This window comes from Gekko japonicus, unplaced genomic scaffold (assembly GCF_001447785.1).
Source record: "Gekko japonicus isolate JY-2015 unplaced genomic scaffold, Gekko_japonicus_V1.1 scaffold2634, whole genome shotgun sequence".
Classification (NCBI taxonomy): domain Eukaryota; kingdom Metazoa; phylum Chordata; class Lepidosauria; order Squamata; family Gekkonidae; genus Gekko; species Gekko japonicus.
The window spans coordinates 270,734-293,681 of record NW_015172087.1 but is presented as its reverse complement, the minus strand read 5'-3'; the positions used below and the strand labels follow the sequence as shown (position 1 = coordinate 293,681).

The 22,948-nt window shown below is 44.5% G+C and overlaps 1 protein-coding gene across 1 annotated transcript in view; it reads right to left on the bottom strand.

Moving 5' to 3' along the window:
* POC1A (POC1 centriolar protein A) overlaps positions 1-4,991 on the bottom strand; it is a 42,754-nt gene extending 37,763 nt beyond the window's left edge. The window contains exons 1-4 of the mRNA XM_015420912.1: positions 4,923-4,991; positions 2,524-2,608; positions 1,605-1,776; positions 288-467 (exon numbers count right to left, since the gene is read on the bottom strand). Of these exons, the coding sequence (XP_015276398.1) occupies positions 288-467; positions 1,605-1,776; positions 2,524-2,608; positions 4,923-4,940 (455 nt within the window). The 5' untranslated portion in view covers positions 4,941-4,991. The remainder of the gene's footprint in view (positions 1-287; positions 468-1,604; positions 1,777-2,523; positions 2,609-4,922) is intronic.
* Between the last annotated feature and the right edge of the window lie 17,957 nt (positions 4,992-22,948).

Genomic DNA, 22,948 nt, shown 5'->3' with positions numbered 1-22,948 from the left:
TATTTCTTTGTCGGTCTAGGATAGACAAACTGATGACAGATATTTTGCAGGAAGGATTTTCTCCTGAAAATAAGTGTTTCCTTCTATTAAAAAAATGTGAAGCTCTGAAATACGACTAATTCCCAAAGTATATGTTGTGATGAATCAATTTGTATGGGTCTTAAACAAAAATTCAGTTCTTTTATTGATATGAAAACTTCAGACCCTTATTTTGTCAAACAAAAGAATTTGTGGTGACACATTTTATGAAACCAATGGTATCATACAAGAAAAAAAGTTGTACTTACTTAGCACAGCGAACCCAGTTTATATGCTGACTCAATGAGAATAAGAATTTTTGTCTGTGGACAGCCCACACTTTAACAGTTTTGTCATCAGAAGCTGTAACCAGTGATTGGCCATCACAAGAAAAGTGAACACTTCTGACTGTCGCTGTATGAGCCTTGAATGCTGTGGATTCTCCTTTGCTTAATTTAAGAAAGAAAAGTTTTGTTAAAACAAAAAAGAAAGATAACAGTGCAACAGAAGACCAAGATGCTGTATTCTAAACAGTTTGCCCCTTATACAGACTTGTCTACTCTTTCCAGAGAACTGTATATATTGACATTAAAAGGAAATTGTTGATCTAAACTCAAAAGAAATCCTAAGACAGTACCAGACACAGCCCAAGAAGGAACTCTTCTGCTTGGATGTAGTTCCTGGAAAGCATCCTAACTTCAGACAATTTACGTCTGTGTGCTCAGAGTAATAAAACAGAAATGTTTGAAGTAGCAGAAGTCAAACAGCGTCCTATTAAAACGGTTTGTTCCAATGATGCAACATGGAAGAAAATTACATCATCATATGCACTGGTGCAAAAAGGGAAAGGGCACATAAACAAGAAGGCTGCATGATGAATTGGAAAAGCTTTATGACCATTGATTAATTATAAACATACGTGGCTTTGCTCTGAACATTTCCTGCACAAATACGTAGTAAGTTATAAATATTTTAAATGTTCTTGTGTATAAGTCAAGTGGTTTTATGAAACTAAAAACTGTCTAGCTTTTCTGAGCTAAAGACAGATGTCCAAAAACGGACACTTCAGTGATTACTCAGTTGCCTGTATAAAAGCCCCTGTCAACTGGTATGTATTCTCTTCTCAACCAGTGCATTCTTCTTAAATCTGGATGTAACAGTCTCCTTGCCAGAGAGTTATGTATAGCAAATGAGAAAACTAGGAAACCTCACTACTGTACAACACTTGTTTATATAAGCCATGCAGTTACTGCTCCCTGTGGGAACCTTATGAAATACTTCAATACAGTCAGAGATGTAGGGTGGAAATTTTTCTCTGGAAGCTTTTCTGAAATGGAAATTTTTCCACTGCTTTGTTTTTCCAAGAGGAAAAAATCCATCTGTTGCCATAAGTCCGCTGCAACTTAAACACACAACACCAATGGCTGAATGGATGCCATTGCCAATATAATATTAAGCAAGCTTGGCAGTATCAAAGTTTTTCACTATTTTTCCACTTTTTTTTCTTCCCGAGCCTGAAGCTCTCCAACGGCAAGGGGAATCATATACACTCCTTAGCATGAAGAACAAAAACAGCATATACTTACACACTTGGGACCCACAGCCGAACCATTTTGTCTCTAGAACCTGAAGCAATCAGATGCCCGGAAGGTGAAAACTGAACACACATCACTGCATCTTTGTGCCCCACAAAGCGATAGGCTCTCATTTGGGGTTTCATACTCCAGATCATCAAACATGAATCCATAGAGCCACTTACTAGATTTAAAAAGATGAGAGTCTTCTTTTAATTACACTGAAAACAGCTCTCTCGTACTCACATGCACACAAACAAGCACTCAGCAAGAATTCCCAGCTACAAGCCTCAAATTCTCTTTCCTATCAATGAAAAATGTATTCACAAATCACAGAGCTGGACGCCAGCATGAAAGTTATGTCTGACAACATCTGAGCAACTGCAGCCATTTCCGAATTATTCTTAACAGTGTGAAATTTCCTGATTCAATTTATTTTATTTATTTACATTATTTATAATCAGCCTTTCTCCCTAGGACTCAAGGCAGATTATCACATAGAATAAATCAGTACAATCAACACAGTGGGACAAGCCAGAAGACAACACAATGGGTTTTCACCTGTAGAGATCTGGAAACCAATTTCCTTTTTTTAGGTGTCCTAATACATATCTCTTTATTGTCGCAGCATTTCTCAGATCTTTCAAAACTGTTTTGACTTCTCCAAGTTATACCGATATGCCTAGTCATACCAGTCCCTCCTCTTGAGTCAATGTCACTCTGGACTGCAACTTTCTAGTTTGTAGTTATCAGTACTGACAGTACTGTAGTCAAGGCCTAATCCTGGTTTTACACAGAATACACAGTATTCCACATCAAATACCAACAAGTTTGGCCAGCTACTTTTAAAAGCAAATGCAGCATTATGACTTTTGACTGATCTGAAAGCAACTTTTTGCTTTGTGTGAAAGAGAGCTGAAATTAAGCTTACCTAGCTGTTTCTTATTTAAACTGAAGTCTACACTAGTTATTGCATCTCGGTGGCCCTTAAAATTTCTCTCCAGTGTTGGATCTTCCTGTAAAGAGATAAAAAAAATTATAAACTACAGAACTTTGAAACAGACATATATTTTCATCAGATCAGCTGGAAAACTATAAAGCATTTAAAAACAATAAAATTAGGGTATAGGCAGAGTTCATACTCAACTTTTGTTACAACCAGATACAAATGTTACTACCAGAAACAAACCTAGTATTTATTGCCTCTCTGCCACAAGTGCCTGAAGTGGTTCACAAAAGCAAAATTCAATTAACACAAGCCACATAACTATATAGGCTAAAACAAATGCAAAAAGCAATCAGAAAAACTAAAAATAATTTTAAAAATTGCAGCAACTATTTATTTATTTATATTTCTATCCCACCCTTCCAGCGAGCAGGCTCAGGGTGGGTTACAACATTAGTATAAAACAACAAAATCAAGATGAAAACTATACACTTAACCCTTAACAATGGTGATCAAACTACATCACAACTATTACAATGGTGCTCTGGTGTTAGACAATTAAAGGCAGAAAAAGCTAGATCACATAAGGGATTTCAGATTATAAATACCCTTGGGTAAACCATGGCAGTTGTCATTCTGTGTCCTCAAAAATTGAAGACCATGATACAGATAGTACCAGAAAGGTAACAGGATGGTAACAGGAGGGGCCAGATAATATTTGATGTCCACTGTCTCACCCAAAAGCCTAGTGGAATACCCTGTTTCCCCGAAAATAAGACCTACCCCAAAAATAAGCTTTAGCAGGATTTCTATGCATTTGTGGTATAAGCCCTAGTGTGTCTTCTTGAGAAAAAATAAATATAAGACAGTGTCTTATTTTCGGGGAAACACAGTAGCTCTGTCTTATGGGCCCTGTGGAACTGTAAAAGGTCCTGCAGGGGCCTGATCTCTAGAGGGAGCTCATTCCACCAGGTTGGGGCCAGGGCTGAAGAGGCCCTGGCCAATGCTAAACAGGTGTATGTTGGGCCAGGGATCACCAGTAGGTGTTGATCTAATAAGCACAAGGCTCGACAAGGCACATATGGGGAGAGACAGTCTCATAAGTATGTTGGTCCCTGGCTGCTTAAGGTGTTAAAGGTAAATACCAACACCTTGAAACCGACCCGGAATTCTATCAGCAGCCAGTGCAGTTCATGGAGTGCAAATGTGCACTCGCGAAAATGTCTCTGTCAACATATGTGCTGCCACCTTCTGCACCAACTGCAATTTCTGGATCAGATACAAGAGTAGGCCTGCGTAGAGCGAACTGCAACAGAGGTGAGAAGAGCCCATGACCGATTTCCGACAAGCAGCTGCGCTGCCCTTGCTGTTCCCTTCCCCCGATTGTATTAGTTAATTTCCCACTACTTGCTGTGCAGGCGCATTCTGACCCACAGCATTCCCCAATTTTCCCCGCGTCTTCTCGATCTCAAAAAACAAGGATAGAGAAGATTAGATTGGAGCAGTGTACATCATAAAATTGGAGGAGTACATCATAAAATTGGAGCAGAAATGCCACATAGCCCAGAAAATGAGCAAGGCAACATACTCCAGACAGAAAGCAGCCTGGGTCCCTTGGCAAGGCTTTTGAGCTTTAATATTTGTCTTTATTTTATAGGCAGAAACCCTGCAAGAAAGGTGTTCCCAATACAAAGCCTTAACAAAACAAAAAAACTTCACCTGAACTTCCTGCCTATTATGCAGCTGGAACTTGGGGGAAGGGACGAACAATCTGACTCCTAACACAGCAGAACATGGTGTTATTTCTGAACCCAGCATGGCCTAATCTGATTACATCTGCTTAACACTTCTTCTATTCCATTTTAAGGCAATTACAAGCTGCAGACTGGAACTTTGCCATCATTTCCAGAAATCTTTTCTTCACTGGGAGGCTGGTGCTGCTGCGTGAGTGCGATTTCTTCTCGTCTGATGAGGAGTTTCAGCACATTCAAAGCCTGCCGCCCTACTGTGATATTTCTATCAATCTAATAAAAAATATTACGATACTGTTAACTGTTAAGTCCCCTCCCCCAAACAACTGTCTATACAGTTTTGCCTGCTAGACGACTGCGTGAGCCTCTGAAACAAGGACTGGAGACGCCCCGCTCCCCCCATTTCATCCCGGACGCTTCTCCCCTCCCGAGCGCAGCAGCCTCAGAGTGCCCCTCGTTCACTTCTCCCCCCCGCAGACTATCCCCGGCTGCCTCCTAGCCTACCCGGTCCCCAGCTGCCCGCTTCTCAGAAGCCGCACGGCAGCCCTCAACCAGCTTAGACCAGCTTCTACTAAGGAGGCACCTAGGCCGACCAAAGAGAAATGTTGCCTCTACTCCCCCTCGGGCCCTTACCAGGCAGGCAAAGGCCATGGCGCCGCTGGAGCCGAAACGGAACCAAGCGCCGTCCCTGGCTGTTGCCTCCGGAGCTATTCAGTTTGCCCGCCTCTCCGCCCGCCTAGTAACGGCGTCCTGCTCTTAAAGGGGAGGCGGAAGCGTCGGCGAAAAGTGTCCTCCGACCGTTCAGGAGAGTGTAGAAGGCGGGGGAAAGTAGGGTTTAATTCTGGAGAAACTTCCTTCCGCCTCGCGAAAGCGACTTCTGGCAGGTACTCGCCGCCAGTTTTGAGATTGCTGTTCTTCTTGCTTAGACCTTCGAAGAGTACCTGTTGGGGGCTCCCCTGCTGCTCACAGCCTCCATTAGGAAGGCAGAACCACTTAACGGCTCTTTAGAAGTAAGAGGAACCAGTTGTCTGTGGTGCATTGCTGCAAGCAAGGCGTTGGACTCGGAGTGGTAAAGCTGTTGCCAAAATGGGGAAAAGGGGAAAAGTCGGATCTCCATGGATCCTCGTGAATTCATTTTTACATTGAAACTAAATAAAGCCACCATCATATTGTAGTCCATGTGTTAGTCTATAGGGGGCACCACAAAACTTCCCCGCCTCCCTGAGCCCCTGGGGTGGTGGGCTTGGACTCGTAGGGGCAAATTCCACCTCTTGCGTGTGATGTCCCAGCGGCAATTTCTGGCTCCCCCAGCTCTCCTTGGGGGCTCTTTAAAAAGTTATGGCCGCCGCTGTCGGCGGCCGCTGCAATGGCGGGGTGGAGGGGCGAAACGTTCCTCTGCCTCCCTGAGCCCCCGGGGTGGTGGCCTTGGACTCATAGGAGCAAATTCCACCTCTCGCGTGTGATGTCACACGTGAGAGCCGGCGCTGTCAGTGGCACGCAGCGGCGGGGGGAGGGGCGAAACATTCCTCCGCCTCCCTGAGCCCTGGGGTGGTGGCCTTGGACTCATAGGGGCAAATTCCACCTCTCGCATGTGATGTCAGAGCGGCTGCCCAGCTCTCCCCCAGCTCTCCTTGGGGGCTCTTTAAAAAGTTATGGCTGCCGGCGCTGTCGGTGCAGCTGCAATGGCGGGGGCAAACGTTCCTCCGCCTCCCTGAGCCCCGGGGTGGTGGGCTTGGACTCCTAAGGGCAAATTCCACCTCTCGTGTGGAGCATGGTTCTGGAGCACGGATCCTCATGGATCCTCAGAGGGTTTGCATTGGGTCACCCAAACACACCATCTAATCACATAACATGTCTATGGCAACAGCTCGAACCACAAAAATCAGGGATCCACAGCTTCGTGGCAACACCATTCTGCAAAAACATGGTTCTGGGACACGGATCCTCATGGATCCTTGGGGTTTTTGCAGTTGGTCACCCCAAAGATACCATTAAATCCCATATCGTATCCATGGCCACTACTTGCTCCACAGAATTCATGGATCCACGCCTTCGTGGCAACACCGAGCTGCAAAAAACATGGTTCTGAAGCGTGGATCCTCATGGATCCTCAGTGTTCTTGCATTGGGTCACCATGAACTTACCATCAGATCACATATTATGCCCACGGGCACAGCCTGAACCACAGAAATCAGGGACCCACAGCTTCGTGGGAACACCATCAAAAAAAACATGCTTCTGAAGCATGGATCCTCAGTGTTTTTGCATTAGGACACCCCAAACACACCATCAAATCACATAACATGTCCATGGCAACAGGTTGTACCACAAAAATCACGGATCCACAGTTTTGTGGCTATACCATTCTGCAAAAACACGGTTCAAGAGCATGGATCCTCATGGTTTTGAGCAGGGCAAAACCTCCAAATAGAAACAATCAAAGTCTAACATCTTCAGGATGGCCCTAGAGATTCTATGTAGGAAGGAAAATGTTAAATAGTGGGTCCCATGGAGGGACAGACCCCAAGTCTAGTGATCAGTTCTACTTTATTAGTGATTTCAGCAAGAACAAGACAAGACTCCAGGGCCGCAGCCCTGTTTAAATAGCATGCAATTGCCACACCCAAAAACACCCCACTCTCAACAATAGGCTATTTACATAACATCACTTCTTGACTGGATATTTCCAGAGTCCTGGTGGGCTATTGTTCTTGGGCTCCAAGCTCAACATGTTACAGGCAGAACAGTCCTGGAATGTTTCAGTCCCAATACATAACAGAAAATAAAGGAGAAACTTTTAGACTCCTTTTTTGTTTTGATATGGCTAAGAAAGTTAACAGCAAGCAACTGAATTAGGCAGAAATCAGAAACCTCTTAGAAAATGGGCAAGAAAGAAATGAAAGGGACAACAGCAAGCATGGGAATTGTTGATGGGGATTTCTTCTGATTAACCAGATGTTGTTGCCAGTGGTACTGGTAAGTATCAGAAAGTACTCAGGAATACAGTATCACATTAAAAACCAGGCGCAACCAACAATCCTGTCATAAGACAACCGAGGAAAAGCCATATTATAGCATCGCAAAAAAAATACAAGTATGCAATCAGTTCCAGGGGCAAAACAAGGCTGCCACAGGAAATTGCAGCAGGACAACAGCTGTGAGGCCGTCATGGGAAAAATCACCACAGGGGCAAATTTGGATTGGTAACACAATGAAAGGGGAGGATGAGCTTCGGGCTTCTCCCAGGCCCCCTTTTTAAACCAAAAGAGCCCTAGGAAGCACAGCTCACCCAACTGTGTGGGCTACACGTTTACTGATAGGCCACATGAGGATCCATGCTTTTACCAAAGGTTTTGTATAATGTTGGCAGGGCCGGCTCGCTCACTAGGCAAACTAGGCGTTCGCCTAGAGCAGGCCGGCCCTTAGGGGCACCAAACTGCACCCACCCCCTGCCAAAAGCCCCCCACCACCAAAAGCCCTGCATCTAGTCCCTGACCGGGTGACCATTGCTGCCTCTTTCACCCCGAGTCCAGTGCCCCCCAGTACTAAACCCAACTTTCCTAGCAGCAGAGTTTCCCTAAACACCTAAAAGAGCCCCTCCCCAAATCAACGGAGCCTTTCCAAATCGCGGCATCGGAGGGGGTAGCGGAATCCGGCTGAAGGATCCCAAAGAGAGAAGAAGGACTCTCTCCTCTTGTGCTGCAGCCACCACCGGGAAGCTCGAAGGTGTGTGTGTGGGGGGGTGGTATGGCAAAAAAAACCCAACAACCCGCCGCCGCGTCAAGGCTGGAGAGGGCTTTGACGGTACTCCAGGAGGATGCCAGACTGCAGCTGCACCCCCCTCCGGGCTCCCAGCAGCCGTCCCGGCTCCGAGGCTGCTCTGTGGCCACGTGCTGGCCGCCTCTGGAAGGGGCGCTCCTCCGATTAGCCTGGCCGTGGCGGCTCGCCGCTCTCCCTGCAGATCTGGCCGGCAGGAGGGCGAATGGGACCCGAGTCAGTCAGAGACAGGAGAGACGCCACTTTGGCGTCGCTCCTGACACCGGCGAGATGCACTGGAAGCTGGGCAACGTCAAGGAAGAGTGTTACGAGTCGCAGGTAAGGTGGCGGCGGCAGCTGGGGTGGGTCGGGCAGTCCTGCTTCCTCATGAGTAAAGGACCCCTCCCCGAAAGCAGCAGGGCTTACTTCCAAGAAAAGAGGAGGCACTCCAGTCCCTTCCAAATCCCCTTTAGACTTATCTGAAGGAGAGTGTTTGTGCACAAAAAAGCTCAAGCCAAGATTTACTGTTTGCTGAAACATGCCCGTGGACATCAGATGGGATTTGTTGGTGTGTTCATGGTGACCCAACAAAAGCCTTGAGGATCCATGGGAATCATGCTTTGGAATGATATTTTTGCAGCATGTTGCCACGAAGCCGTGGATCCATGAATTCTGTGGAGCAAGTAGTGGCCATGGAGCAGTGGCCATGGAGCAAGTAGTGGCCATAATGGTATGTTTAGGTGTTCCAACACAAAACCCCCAAGAATCCATGAGGACCCATGCTCCAGAACCATGTTTTGGCTTCACGGTGTTGCCACAAAGCCATGGATCCATGACTTTTGTGGTGCAAGCTGTGCCCATGGACATGATATGTGATGTGATGGTGAGTACATGGTGACCCAACACAGAAACACTGAAGATCCATAAGGATTCATGCTTCAGAACCATGTTTTTCCACATGGTGTTGCCACGAAGCCCGGAACCCATTAATACTGTGGTGTAAGTAATGGCCATGGCCATGGTATGGGATTTAATGATATCTTTGGGGTGTCCCAACACAAAATCCCAAAGCATTCATGAGAATCCATGCTCCAGAACCATATTTTGGCTTCATGGTGTCACCATGAAGCTGTGGACATGTGATTTCTGTGGTGCATTCTGTGGCCATGGACAAGGTATGTAATTTAATGGTGATGTTGGGGTGACCCAACACAAAAACCTTGAAGGATCCATAAGGATCCGTGCTTTGGAATCATGTTTTTGCAGCATTGTGTTGCCATGAAGCCGTGGCAACATGAATTCTATAGTGCAGGCTGTGACCATGGACATGATATGGGATTTAATGGTATGTTTGGGATGTCCCAACACAAAATCCCCAGGGATCCATAAGGATCCATGCTTTAGAATCATGTTTTTGCAGAATGGATTCACCACGAAGCTGTGGATCTGTGATTTTTGTGGTACAAGTTGTGGCCGTGGATGTGCTATGTGATTTCATGGTGTGGGATGACCCAGTTGAAAACCCCTGAGAATCCACTAGGATCCGTGCTTTGGAACCATGTTTTTGTAGAATGGTGTAGCCAAGGAGCAGTGGACATAAGATTTCTGTGGTGCATTCTGTGGCCATGGACAAGGCATATTATTTGATGGTGATGTTGGGGTGACACAATGCAAAAATCATAAGGATCCATGAGGATCCATGCTTCAGAACCATGTTTTTGCAGCATGGTGTTGCCAGAGCCATGGCACCGTGATTTCTGTGGTGCGGGCTGTGGCCATGGACATGATATGGGATTTAATGGTATGTTTGGGGTGTCCCAACACAAAAACCCCAAACATCCATGAGGATCCGTGCTTCAGAATCATGTTTTTACAGAATGGTGTCACCACAAAGCCATGGATCTGTGATTTTTGTGGTGCAAGCTGTGGCTGTGGACATGTTATGTGATTTGATGGTGTGTTTCGGGTGACCCAATTGAAAAACCCTGAGCATCCATGAGGATCCGTGCTTTGGAACCATGTTTTTGCAGTTTCGTGGTGCCACGAATTCATGGGGGCATGATTTTTGGAGTGCTGCCTATCTAAGACATGGTCTACAGTATGATGTAAGTTTTATTTCATTCCAGCATAGAAATCATATGAATTCATGAGGATCTGTCCTTTGGAATCATGTTTTTGTGCTGCTGTGATGCCACGAATCTGTGGGTGCGTGATTTTTGTGGTGCCCCTTGTAGACTAACACATGGCCTACAATATGATGGTGGTTTTATTTCATTTCAGTGTAAAAATCATATAAATTCATGAGGACCCATTTCGATCCGACTTTTACCCAGACCCCCCAAATGGGGTCTTAACCTGGTGCGTGCCGTTCCCATTAACACACACAGGCAAGGCACTCAGTTGAAGGGGGGGGGGGACTTTATTCCAGTAATACAAGTAAAGTCAAATTGGGTCTGAGGTCCTACGACTAATAGACAACTTAAAAACTGATAAATCACCAGGCCTGGATAGCATGCATCCAAGAGTTCTGAAATAATTCAAATGTGAACTTGTGGATCTCCTGACAAAAATATGCAATCTTTCCTTAAAATCTGCCTCCATGCCTGGGGACTGAAAGGTAGCTAATGTCACTCCCATCTTTAAAAATGGTTCCAGAGGAGATCCAGGAAATTACAAATCAGTCAGTCTGACATCAATACCGGGTAAGTTGGTAGAAACTGTTATTAAGGAAAGAATTAGTGCGCACATTGATGAACAAAAACTATTGAGGCAGACTCAGCATGGGTTCTGTAAGGGAAGATCTTGTCTCACTAACCTGTTAGTGTTCTTTGAGGGGGTGAACAAACACCTTGTCTACCATCACTTCCAGAAAGCTTTTGATAAAGTTCCTCATCAAAGGCTCCTAAGTAAGCTCAATAGTCATGGGATAAAAGGACAAGTCCTCTTGTGGATCAAAAACTGGCTAATTAATAGGAAACAGAGAGTGAGTATAAATTGGCAGTTTTCACAGTAAAGGGTGGTAAGCAGTGGGGTACTGCAGGAATCAGTACTTGGTCCAATGCTTTTTAACTTGTTCATTAATGATTTAGAGTTGGGAGTAAGCAGTGAAGTGGCTAAATTTGCAGATGATATGAAATTGTTCAGGGTGGTGAAAACCAGGGAGGATTGTGAGACACTCCAAAGGGATCTGTCAAGGATGGGTGAGTGGCATCAACGTGGCAAATGGAGTTCAATGTGGCCAAGTGCAAAGTAATGCACATTGAAGCCAAAAATCCTAACTATAAATACACGTTGACGGGGTCCAAACTAGCGGAGACTGACCAAGAGAGAGATCTTGGAGTCGTAGTGGATCACTCATTGAAACGTCAAAACTGTATGCGACTGCAATAAAAAAGGCCGACACTATGCTGGGGGTTATTAGAAAGGGATCAGCCAGTATCATAATGCCTCTGTATAAATCAATGGTGCGACCTCATTTGGAATACTGTGTGCAATTCTGGTCACCACAGTGTTGGACTGGATGGGCCACTGGCCTGATCCAACATTGGCTTATGTTCTTATGTTATAAAAAGGCAAATCAACTCCATCCATTCTGCCCCCATTTGACTGGAGCTGGGGTGGGTTTTTATACCCCTACACAAACAACTCTTCTTTATACATGTGTTCTATTCCCATGGCTAACTTCTCCATGTCAGCAAGCAAGCAGATAAGCTTCTTATCTCATTTGACACGTACTGAAGATCATTTGTTCTCCCCCCCACCTCTTCTTGTTCTTTTATGTTCAGAATGTTCTTGTTCCTTATATTCCAGAAACTGTATCAAAGTTCAGGGAGTTTGGCGGAGGCACTCCGAGTGCTAGCTGCCTGCAGCTGTTTGCTGGAATCTAACAAAATGGTATTACTCTTGCTCATCAAAGCCATCACTTTTAATTTGCTGTTCAGCCTCTGTTTATAAGTTTGAACTCTACCTGCCATTCCAATGTATTTGAAAAGGTGTGCATGCACACAAAAGCTCATACCTGGAATAAACCTTTGCTGGTCTTAAAGGTTCCACTGGACTCTAAATTTGTTCCATTACTTTTGCAGTTACTAAAGATCCCCTGCTGCAAGGGAATAGCAGTTTGTTCAAAATCTGGCAACTTGTTTGGACAATATAAGAGCACGATCCTATAAAACCCACTGAATTCTTTTTTAATAGTTTTTTTAGTTTCAGAACTAATGGGGCTGATTTCATGCATACGTACGCAGCAGTGAGTGCAATGTATTTACCTGTAGGATAGCAGCCTTATCATGATTATTACTGAAAATAATTTGGTCCTATAGAAGAGGGTCCCTGACCTGGATAACCCTAGCCTAGCCTGGTCTCGTCAGATCTCAGAAACTAAGCCGGGCCAACACAGAGGCAGGCAATGGCAAATCACCTCCCAAAGTCTCTTGCCTTGAAAACCCTACAGGGTCACCATAAGTCAGCTGAGAGAGCTCTGGGATAACTGCTCTGAGAGAACTGTGACTGACCCAAGGTCACCCAACTGGATGCATGCGGAGAAGTGGGAAATCAAACCCAGTTCTCCAGATTAGAGTCTACCGTTCTTAACTACTACACCAAACTGGCTCTAGGATCACTACACAGAGGCAGGCAATGGCAAACCACCTCTGAACATCTTTTGCCTTCAAAACCCTACAGAGTTGCCATATGTTATCTGTGATTTGACGGCACGTTCCACCACATTAGGGAGACATTTAATTAACTTTGTATGTAAGTGTGTGCTGTCAAGTTGCAACCAACTTATGGTGACCTAGGGTTGCCAAGTGGGACTTACCTTGCCGGCAGGGGACTCCCGGGTGGATCCCGGCGTGCGCGCATGCACGCCGCATGCACATCACAGGGAAGTGACCTTATGACGCCGGGCACACTGGGGGCGGGGCCATGACCAAACAAGGGAAAACCATAGAGCGTGCCCGGCGTCATAACGTCACTTCCCTGTGACACGCACGCCGGGGCGGGGTTCCCCCCGGGGCCCGATTCCCCGGCATCGGGGAACGGCCCTCTGGGGTGGGGGTTTCCCCGCCCCCTGGGGGGACTTGGCAGCCCTATGGTGACCCCAGCGAGGGGCTTTCCAGGCAAGTGAGAAGCAGAGGTGGTTTGCCATTAGCTTCCTCTGCAGAGTCTTTCTTGGTGGTCCTCCCCATCCAAGTATATCCCATTTGATTAACTACTGATTTGTGTATTTACAGTGGAGACTGTCACTGGTCTCATCACATGGCTAAGGGTGCCTGATACCAATTCTGCACTGTGGTCAGTATCTTCTAAATCTACATTACTTTCCACACAGCAGCAGACAAATAGCCTCCCTAAAATTACAGTCTAAAACAACTTTCCCCCCACTCCATTGTTTTTACATCCAGTCCAATGAAGAGTCAGGGCAAACTCAGAAGCTTGCAAACACTCTTGTGTCATCTTGCTTGGTCTTAAGTAAGTTTATTATATGGGTTTTGCTTTTGGATTTAGAAGCAGAAGCATTACTACCTCTTGACACCAGGTGGCAACCAACACCTGTGTACCAATGTACAAAGGGGTTTCATAGAGGAAAATTACATTTAATTGCAAAAGTTTCTGATCATTATCAAATTAAATGATGCCTATGGCAATTCCCTGAGGAACTTCCTACCAAATTATTACTTTCCTCAGCAGACAATTCAGCTTGCCTGTGTGGGCTTTTTAAGAACATTGCTATCCTCGTATCAAGTCTGTAACTGAAAAGATGGTGCCCCCTCCAAACAAACATGTATCCACATCACCACCCTCATTTTTAATCCAAACTACTTTATGTGCATGGAAATCCCCCCCCCCGCATGATTAAATGTTGATTGTAATAAACATTCACATAAGCAGCTTATCAATATTTAGAATATTTATGGCCCAAATCCTGCTTCTTTAGAAATGAGTTCTATTGAAATCAGTGGGATTGAGCACTGAGTAAACATATCTTGAGGCTTTGGAAGATGATCTTTGTCTTGAAATCAATTTCAGGCACTTGTATGCATCAATACAATTGGTCATAAGACCATGACAGCCAGTGTAGTGTAGTGGTTAAGAGTGTTGATCTAGTATCTGGAAGATCCAGGTTCAGAGATCCCACTTGTGCTGTGGAAGCTTGCTGGAAAACCTTGGGCTAGTCACCTACCTCACAGGGTTGAGGTGAGGATTAAATGGAGGAAATGTAAGCCAGAGTAAGGCAGAAAGGCAGAGTATAAATGACTCTAATAAATGAAACAGATGGTTGACAGTCCATCTACAGGATGCGGGAAGTATTCCCTAGCCTCCTGTTCCACTAATTCCAAGGAAAACAGGTCCAGAGAATAGAGATGGATAACAACTTACTCCTTCCTCAGGGATCCTCAAGGTATTGGTACTGGTTAGCACAGTCACAGAAAAACCTCTACTTGTTGTTCAATATGTGTACATAACTGCTATGTGGGACTATGAATGTAGTTGTGACTCCATTTGTATCCTTTGGGCCACGGCGGAGTTTGCAACAATATATTTCAAAAGTCTGAGAGATTTCAAGAACATGGATGCTATGAATCCTATTGATACAACAGGGTAGGAGATATTGAAGCAGAGGCCTCTTGCACATGTACCACAGATGTCCTCACCTCCTGCTTGTCCCAATAAAGATTGCTATGAATGTTGGACACAAATGACACATTAGTTAGGCTGCAAGGCTTGCTGGGCTTCCACTGTGAGAGCACCCACACAAGTCATGCCAAGCTGCAATAAGTCTGTTTATCAGTTTGTTACCAGACTGTTTATCAGTTAAGCATATGATGGCACATGAGTTGGCCAGCACGTATCTGCTGTGTCAAAAAATACTCAGGTATAGTGGACAGGACTTTGTTCCTCAACTACAAAATAACACTACCTTATTGTACCTTCTTAGCATCCATTCTTCAGCAGCTATCTCTAGCACAAAATAAAGTCTGAGTCCAGCGGCACCTTTAAGACCAACAAAGTTTTATTCTAGGTATAAGCTTTCATGTGCAAGCACATACCGTGAAACAGAATTTCCTCAACCATTACAGATAGGAAGAGAGAGGGTTGGGTTAGTTGCGAGGAAGGGCCAATCAGAGTCAAGACAGAGACAGAAACAAAAATGGAAATTACCAGTCCATACATGGTGAGCAGTAAATTGTCATACAGCATAATGAACATGTTTAACAGTTTCAAGGATCAAACAGAGATAATAAGTTTAGTCAATATGGTTACCATTTATTTGGGTTCAGTTCTAGGAGGGAAACAGTGAAGGAAATAAATATGTCAGAATTGGAGATTTATGTATCTTTAATTGTGGAATGCTGAAAGTAATAAGCTGAGACCCTGTCACCCATCTCCTCTCAAGTATGGAGCTGACTTTACAGCATCTAATTCTTTAAAGTGGGGTGATTCTCTTATTTGGAATGATACATTAGAATAGTAGAGTGTAATGTAACATAATGAATAGTAGAAATTGAAATGTATTTCTCTGGTGTCGGGACAGGGGAGATAAATCTGCACCGCCAATCACCCCACTTCAAAGAATAAGAAAGTCACCTCCATGCTTGAGAGGAGATGGATGACAGGGTCTCAGTTGCTTACTTGTCTCACTAAGCTTTTAGAGTTCTTTGAGGGGGTGAACAAACATGTGGACAAGGGTGACCCAGTAGATGTTGTTTACTTAGACTTCCGGAAAACTTTTGATAAAGTTTCTCATCAAAAGTTCTTAAGTAAACTGAGCAGTCATGGGATAAGAGGACAAGAACTCTTGTGAATTAAAAACTGGTTAATTAACTGGAAACAGAGTGAGTTTAAATGGGCAGTTTTCACAGTGGAAGGTGGTAAGCAGTAGGGTACCTCAGGGCTATGTACTATGTCCAGTGTTTTTTAATTTGTTCATTAATGATTTGGAGTTGGGAGTAAGCAGTGAAGTGGCTAAGTTTGCGGATGACACTAAGTTATTCAGGGCAGTGAGAACCAGGGAGTGCTGTGCAGAGCTCCAGAGGGATTTGTCAAGGCTAGGTGAGTGGGCATCAACGTGGCAAATGAGGTTCAGTGTGGGCAAGTGCAAAGTAATGCACACTGGAGCCAAAAATCCTAAGTATAAATATATGTTGATGGGGTCTGAAGTGACGGTAACTGACAGGGAGAGAGATCTTGGAGTTGTGGTAGATAACCCACTGAAAATGTCGACTCAGGGTGCGATGGCAATAAAAAAGGGAAATGCCATGCTGGGGATTATTAGGAAAGGAATTGAAAACAAATCAGCCAGTATCATAGTAAAAAGTAAAGGTTCCCTTGCTCGAAAGCCAGTCGAATCCGACTCTAGGGTTGCAGTGCTCATCTCCGTTTCAAAGCCGAAGAGCCAGCGCTGTCCGGAGACGTTTCCGTGGTCATGTGGCCGGCATGACTAAACACCAAGGCGCACGGAACGCTGTTACCTTCCCACCGAAGTGGTACCTATTTATCTACTTGCAATTTCTTGCTTTCGAACTGCTAGGTATAAATTGATGGTGCAGCCTCATTTGGAATACATACAGTTCTGGTCATCACACCTCAAAAAAATATTATAGCACTGGAAAAGGTGCTGAAAAGAGGCAACTAAAATGATTAAGCGGATGGAACACCTTCCCTATGAGGAAAGGTTAAAGAGGTTAGGGCTCTTTAGCTTGGAGAAATGACGATTAAGGGGTGACATGATAGAGGTTTACAGAATTATGCATGGGATAGAGAAGGTAGAGAAAAAGTACTTTTCTCCCTTTCTCACAATACAAGAACTCGTGGGCATTCAATGAAATGAATAAGCAGTAGGTTCAGAACAGATAAAAGGGAGTACTTCTTCATCCAAAGTGTAATTAACCATGGAATTCACTGCTGCAGGAAGTTATGGCAGCTACAAGCAGACAGTTTCAGGAGGGGATTGAATAAACATATAGAGCAGAGATCCATCAGAGGCTGTTAGCCACAAGGTATAGATGGAACACTCTGTTTGGGGCAGTGATGCTCCGTATTCTTGGTACTGGGGGGGCAACAGTGGGAGGGCTTTTGGAGTTCTGGCCCTGCTAGGGGACCTCCTGATGGCACCTAGGTTTTGGCCACTGTTTGACACAGAGTATTGGACTGCATGAGCCATTGGCCTGGTCCAACATGGCATCTCTTTTATGGTCTTAAAAAGAACATGCATAAGACCTCAGGTTCAATCCTTGGCATCTCCATACCAAGGATCTCAGGTAACATGTCTGGGAAAGAAACACCCATGCTTGCTGAGCTACTACAACTTACAGCATACAGCAGAGGACTAGTGGACCAACAGTTTGAGACTCAGTATACTTCACATTTATATGTTCCTTCTCCAAGCATCTGGAGTTGAGGTTTTTGCCTTCTTTATGCCTTCTGGATTTAGATTCAGAAAATGGTGAGCCAGACATTAGAACAGAATGAGCTGGGAGACCATGATGAATCCCAGCAGGGAAATAATTTGGAAAGCCCACCCAATCATCTTCCCCCAAATAGTCCTCTCTGAGTTCTCTGAGCTCTCAGACACCTGAGAAGGTTAACTTGTCGTTTTTTTCTTTCACTGACAGCTGCTCTCAAAAATTCCCTTTATTTGGATGTTGTATATATCTGCTTTCGGTCTTTCTGGAAAAAGCAATCAAACTTTGTTTTTTAAGTTACCTCTGAAATAGGGAAGGAAAACCAGACAAAACAAAATTAACCTGCAGCTCAGAAGGTGTTTAACTTGCAGTAAGCTTTCCTAAGCAAAACATGACATCCACTCCGACCTTCATATGTGCCACCATACTCCCCCTCTGCATTTGAACTGGAGTTTGCACAACGAAGGTCAGTAAAGTTCACAACCTGTGATGCGCTCAGGGCCACAGACGCATAAATATGCTAGAGGCCAAGATTAGTATCACCGGAATGCCACTGGAGTTCAGAAGAGTTCACTATTTCTGTCACCTTTGAATACACTCAAAAGTTCCTTATTGTGGCATGTAACATGAAAATGTGGAGTACCAGTAGGGTCCTGGCAGTAAAAGCTGGCAAACCCTTTGTAGCCTCTTATAGAAGGGTCTCCCGAAAGCTGCTGCAGGCTGTTCTAACTCAGCAGGGTATAATGCCATAGAGTCTACCCTCCAAAGCAGCCATTTTCTCCAGGGGACCTGATCTTGATTGTCTGAAGAGCAACTGAAATAGCGAGAGGTCTGCAGGTGCCACCTGCTGATTGGCAACCCTAGTGATGGAGGACACAGGTTTATTCTCATGTCCACCTGTTCACATGGAAAGCAAGGGTTGAGGGGTCTCTTAAAGAAAAAAAATTGAGAGTGTGGATGAGGAAACCTAAAGCCTGCCTTTCCTCACTGCACTCTGTTGCTTTAAATGTTTTTCTTCCACATCTCACTTTTGGTATCAGAGCCAGGGCAGGAAAACATTCTTCAAGGAATGAAATAAGGAGGCTGAAGAGGCACTACAACCCAAGCTCTCTGTTTTCTCTACAACAAGTACCCCCAAAGGAATTTTTAAAAATTGAGAAGGCTATAATTCACTAAACTTCAGTTGTTCAAAGCTGCCTGGAAGAAGGATGAGATATAGTTCTTTATTTTAATGAGAACCAGAGAGAGAGGGAGAGAGAGAATGGGTTTTTTTCCTGCTTTGTATAATGCCAAGCAACTTGTTGGCATGGGATAATAGTACTGATTTAGCACTGAACAAAATCCAAAAGTCCAATCTCGCAATTACAGCCCTCTCTGCTCTGTCCTTTGTATTTTGTACAGGGTTTATTTCATCACACATCAGCCAGGTCAAACCGGTTTAGACAGCGCTCACCGTTAAATAAATTGCTCAGTGTTATGACTGTGAATTAGAATTCTAGAAGCAACCTTCACCAAGCCCATGTATCAATATTATATTCAGTATATAGCCCTGACCTTGATAGCCCAAGCAAGCTCGATCTCGTTAGATCTCGGAAGCTAAGCAGGGCTGACCCTGGCAGGTACTTGGAAGAGAGACCTCCAAGGAACACAGAGGCAGACAATCAAGCCACTGCTCTGAAAATGTTCTAACCCCACTAGGGGTTGCCAGAAGTCACCATGACTTCCAGGCTTGGAAGCACATACATACAAAGAGAGAGAGAAATACTCACAAAAATAGCATATTAAGTATGAACCACATGAATAATCTTATTTATTTGTTTAAGAACATAAGAAGAGCCCTGCTGGATCAGACCAGTGGTCCATCTAGTCTAGCATCCTATCTCATGCAGTGGCCAGCTGTTTCCTCTGGAGAGCCAACAACAGGGCATAGAGGTTGAGACCTTCCCCTGATACTGCCTCCTGATTCAGAGGTTGAAGTGCCTCTGTATGTGGAGGTTTCCCTCAGTCACCAAGGCTAGTAGCCACTTGATAGACCTATCCTCCATGAATCTGTCTAATCCTCTTTTAAAGCTGTTTATTCCTGTGAGCAGGGCTATTTTTGGGCAGGAACGCACAGGAACAGAGTTCCGGCTGGCTCCCGAGTTGGCCACACCCAGCAGGAACTCATTAGCATAATAGGCCACACCCAACAGCAGAAACTCATTAGAATTGGCTACATTAGGGGTGTGTAGCCTAACATGCAAAGGAGTTCCTGGGTTTTGACCACAAACAAGGTAAACAGAATAAGAAACAAAAGGTGGGTGTGGCTGGATGACCACACTTCTGGTAACATGGGAATGCGGTTTAATATGCTAATGAGCGGTGCAGTCAGGGGTGTGGCCTAATATGCTAATGAGTTCCTGCTTCTGGATGTGGCCTATTGTGCTAATGAGTTCCTGCTGGACTTTATCTACAAAAAAAGCCCTGCCTGTGACCATCACTACATCCTCTGGCAGTGAATTCCACATTTTTTCCACTCTCTGTGTAAAGTCATATTTCCTTTTGTCTGTCCTGAACCTACTGCCCATCAGTTTCACTGGATGCCCTTGAGTTGTAGTATTTTGGGAGAGAGTGGGTCATAGGGACTATTGTCGCTGCAGCCTTGGTCCATCTACATTGGCTCCCAATTTGTTTCTGTCTCAGTTCAAGGTGCCGCATACCTTAATGATTGCCTTCTTTCATATGAACCTACTAATTCACTCCAATCTTTAGAGGCCCTGCTTCAGGTGCTCCCAACATCTGAGGCGAGACAGGTGGCAACCTGAGAAAGGTCCTTCTAGGTCATGGTGCCAAATACTTTGGCATTTCCTTCCCAGGGAGACTGGTTTCTCTCCCTTTATTGTGTTGTCTTCCACTAGTGTGTGAATACTTTTTTGTTTTGTTTAACATACCCTCCATAACTGTTATTGGCCCCTTCACTCATTTTGGTGTTATTTGTGTTTACAATGTTTTTATTGAATTACTTTAAATGCACTTTATTTTAAATGCAGTTTTAATGTTGAAAAGTTTTAATGTTTTGATGTTTGTTGCCTTGGGGACTCTACTTGGGAGGGAAAGTGGCACAGAAATGTTTCAGATAAATAAATAAGTAAGTAACCACACAGGGAGGGTGATTGTGAAGATAAAATGATGAAGGAAGAACAGTGTATGTTGCTCTGAGCCATTTTGAGAGAGGGCAGGATAAAAATGAAATGGGAAGCTTGAACTACCTTCAGTTATTACTATTGTGAATCTCTATTATGCTTACTGTATAAACTGAAGTTTCATTTAAAAAATGACAGACTGTTCCTCTTGCATTTCATCACCATTTAGCCTCACTGTTCACCAGTTTTCTCAGTTCTGGATATGTGTACGTATGTATTCATGTGTTTGTGTATGTATGAAAACTAAAAATAACACTTTATAGATCTGAAAGTGGGCTCTAGTTCACAAAAGCAACATCAAAACAGTTAGCTTTATAGGTGCCAGAAAATGCTGTCATTTGTACCCTGCAATTTCCACTCAGGTTACTCGCCCTGAGTTCAGTGCTGCTGGGAAGCTGCGCTTCTTCCTGCTTCCCCACAGCATTGTGGTGCATTTGTGTGCCTCTTGGGGTTCATCTGGCTTTCCCCCCCCCCAATCTGCCACATATCTGCTTTGCTCCAGAGTTTTAGAAAAGATTGCACAAAGCCTGGCTGGCTGCCATGTGGGCAGGAAGGTTCAGATTTTCCCATCCTGCACACACAGTAGCCATTTTATGTGCAGTGGCCATGTCATCTCCCCACAACTGGGGTCTTTGGGTTGTTGTTTTTCCCGTGATATATTTGTATCATTGTTTGTTAAATTCCAATAAGCTGTTAATTAAAAAAAAAAATCAGTGACTGAATTTTGTTTTTATTGATATAATTTTATTACAATATATGTCACAACGTTCCCAGCTTTCATTTTTCTTAAGTAAGCCTCTAGCATCTTTCACTGCAGAGATATAAGGAATATCTCCTCAGTGAGAGGAGCTAGAGACTTGCTTTTTTAAACAAAAACAAAAACTGGAAATTCAGAGAACCTGACTTATATGTTGTTATAACATTTTATTGATATATTATTCAGTTTCCAATTTTAAAAAAAACTGAAAAAGCCCTTGTGATACAGGGGAAAATCACCATGATCACATTACTGGGTCAGGAAAACTTTGGTTGCCAAAATCTAGGTGGAGCCTAGAGTTCTCCCAGAATTACATGTGATCATCAGACAATTCAGATCGCACACTATAGCGATCTCCCGGAGGAAATGGCAGCTTCAGAGGGTGGATTCTGTCTTCCCACATCCCTGCTGAGCTCTGCCCTTCCCAAAAGTTCACCATCACCAGTCACTGCCCCCCCCCAAATCTTCAGGAATTTCCCAAATCAGAGTTGGCAACCCTAAGGGAAACCTGCCATGTGAAAGCCCCATGGCTGCTGTGTTGTGTCAGCAGTGACAGCAGCAGTGTGGGAACTGCACATGGCTGTCCTCATGGAAAACAGCTCTTGACACTAAGGTACGTTTTTCTGTATCACAGCAGCAGTGTGGAAGCTGGTTTCCCATGGCTTCATTTCCATTGTACTGTTGTAACTATGAAAATGCCCATAGCATGTGGGTCCAAATAATTTGAGTGCTTTCTCCACACTAACCAAATAATGATTGCATAGGAAAGACCTGCACAACTGGTCTCGCCCATGTTGCCAGGCCTTTTACTATCACAGCGATGCCATGCCACAAAGCCATGGAGTAGTAAAGGCTCCCTCACTGCTCCTTTAATTTATAAAGATCACCCACTATGCAATATTCAACACCCACAACAATAAACCATTAATGAATATACATGACTATTGTGTGATACACTTGGAGTAATTTACAAAGTTCTTTATTCTATTGCCAGTTAGTATTAAGAAGTGGGGTCCTGTGATATCCACAGGGGGATCCCTCTCCCCCTCTTAACTGCCTTCTCTCCAACAGTTCTGCTGGGCCCATTGTGACTCCCAGCCTCAGTTGCCAGGCCCACCACGGCTTCCCCACCCCCAATTGCTGGGGGCTTTTGGGGCCATCCACAGCTCCTGGTCACCCTCACCACTATCGCCATCAGACCCAGCACATTCCAACGTCAGGCCCTCTACGATTCCCCAACCCCATAATTGCCACGGCCGTCGCTGCAGCCACCATGGCTCCTAGCCTCAGTTGCTGGGCCCATCAATGGTCCTTGCCACTTCCTAGAGGAGGTTAGGTGTGTGTTGGTTTTAGGGGGTTTAACCCCCCCCCCCAAGGTTTTTAATATCACATTTTCCCACAAACCTGGGATGTCCCCAAAATTTGCAGAAGTATATTTTCTCTGTGGCCTGAATCTGCATATTTTAGATATCCACTTATGGGGCCACACTTCACTATTAGATTACAAAATACCTTCCTGATACTCTTCTTACATCTACTGTGTTGCAAACTGCATTC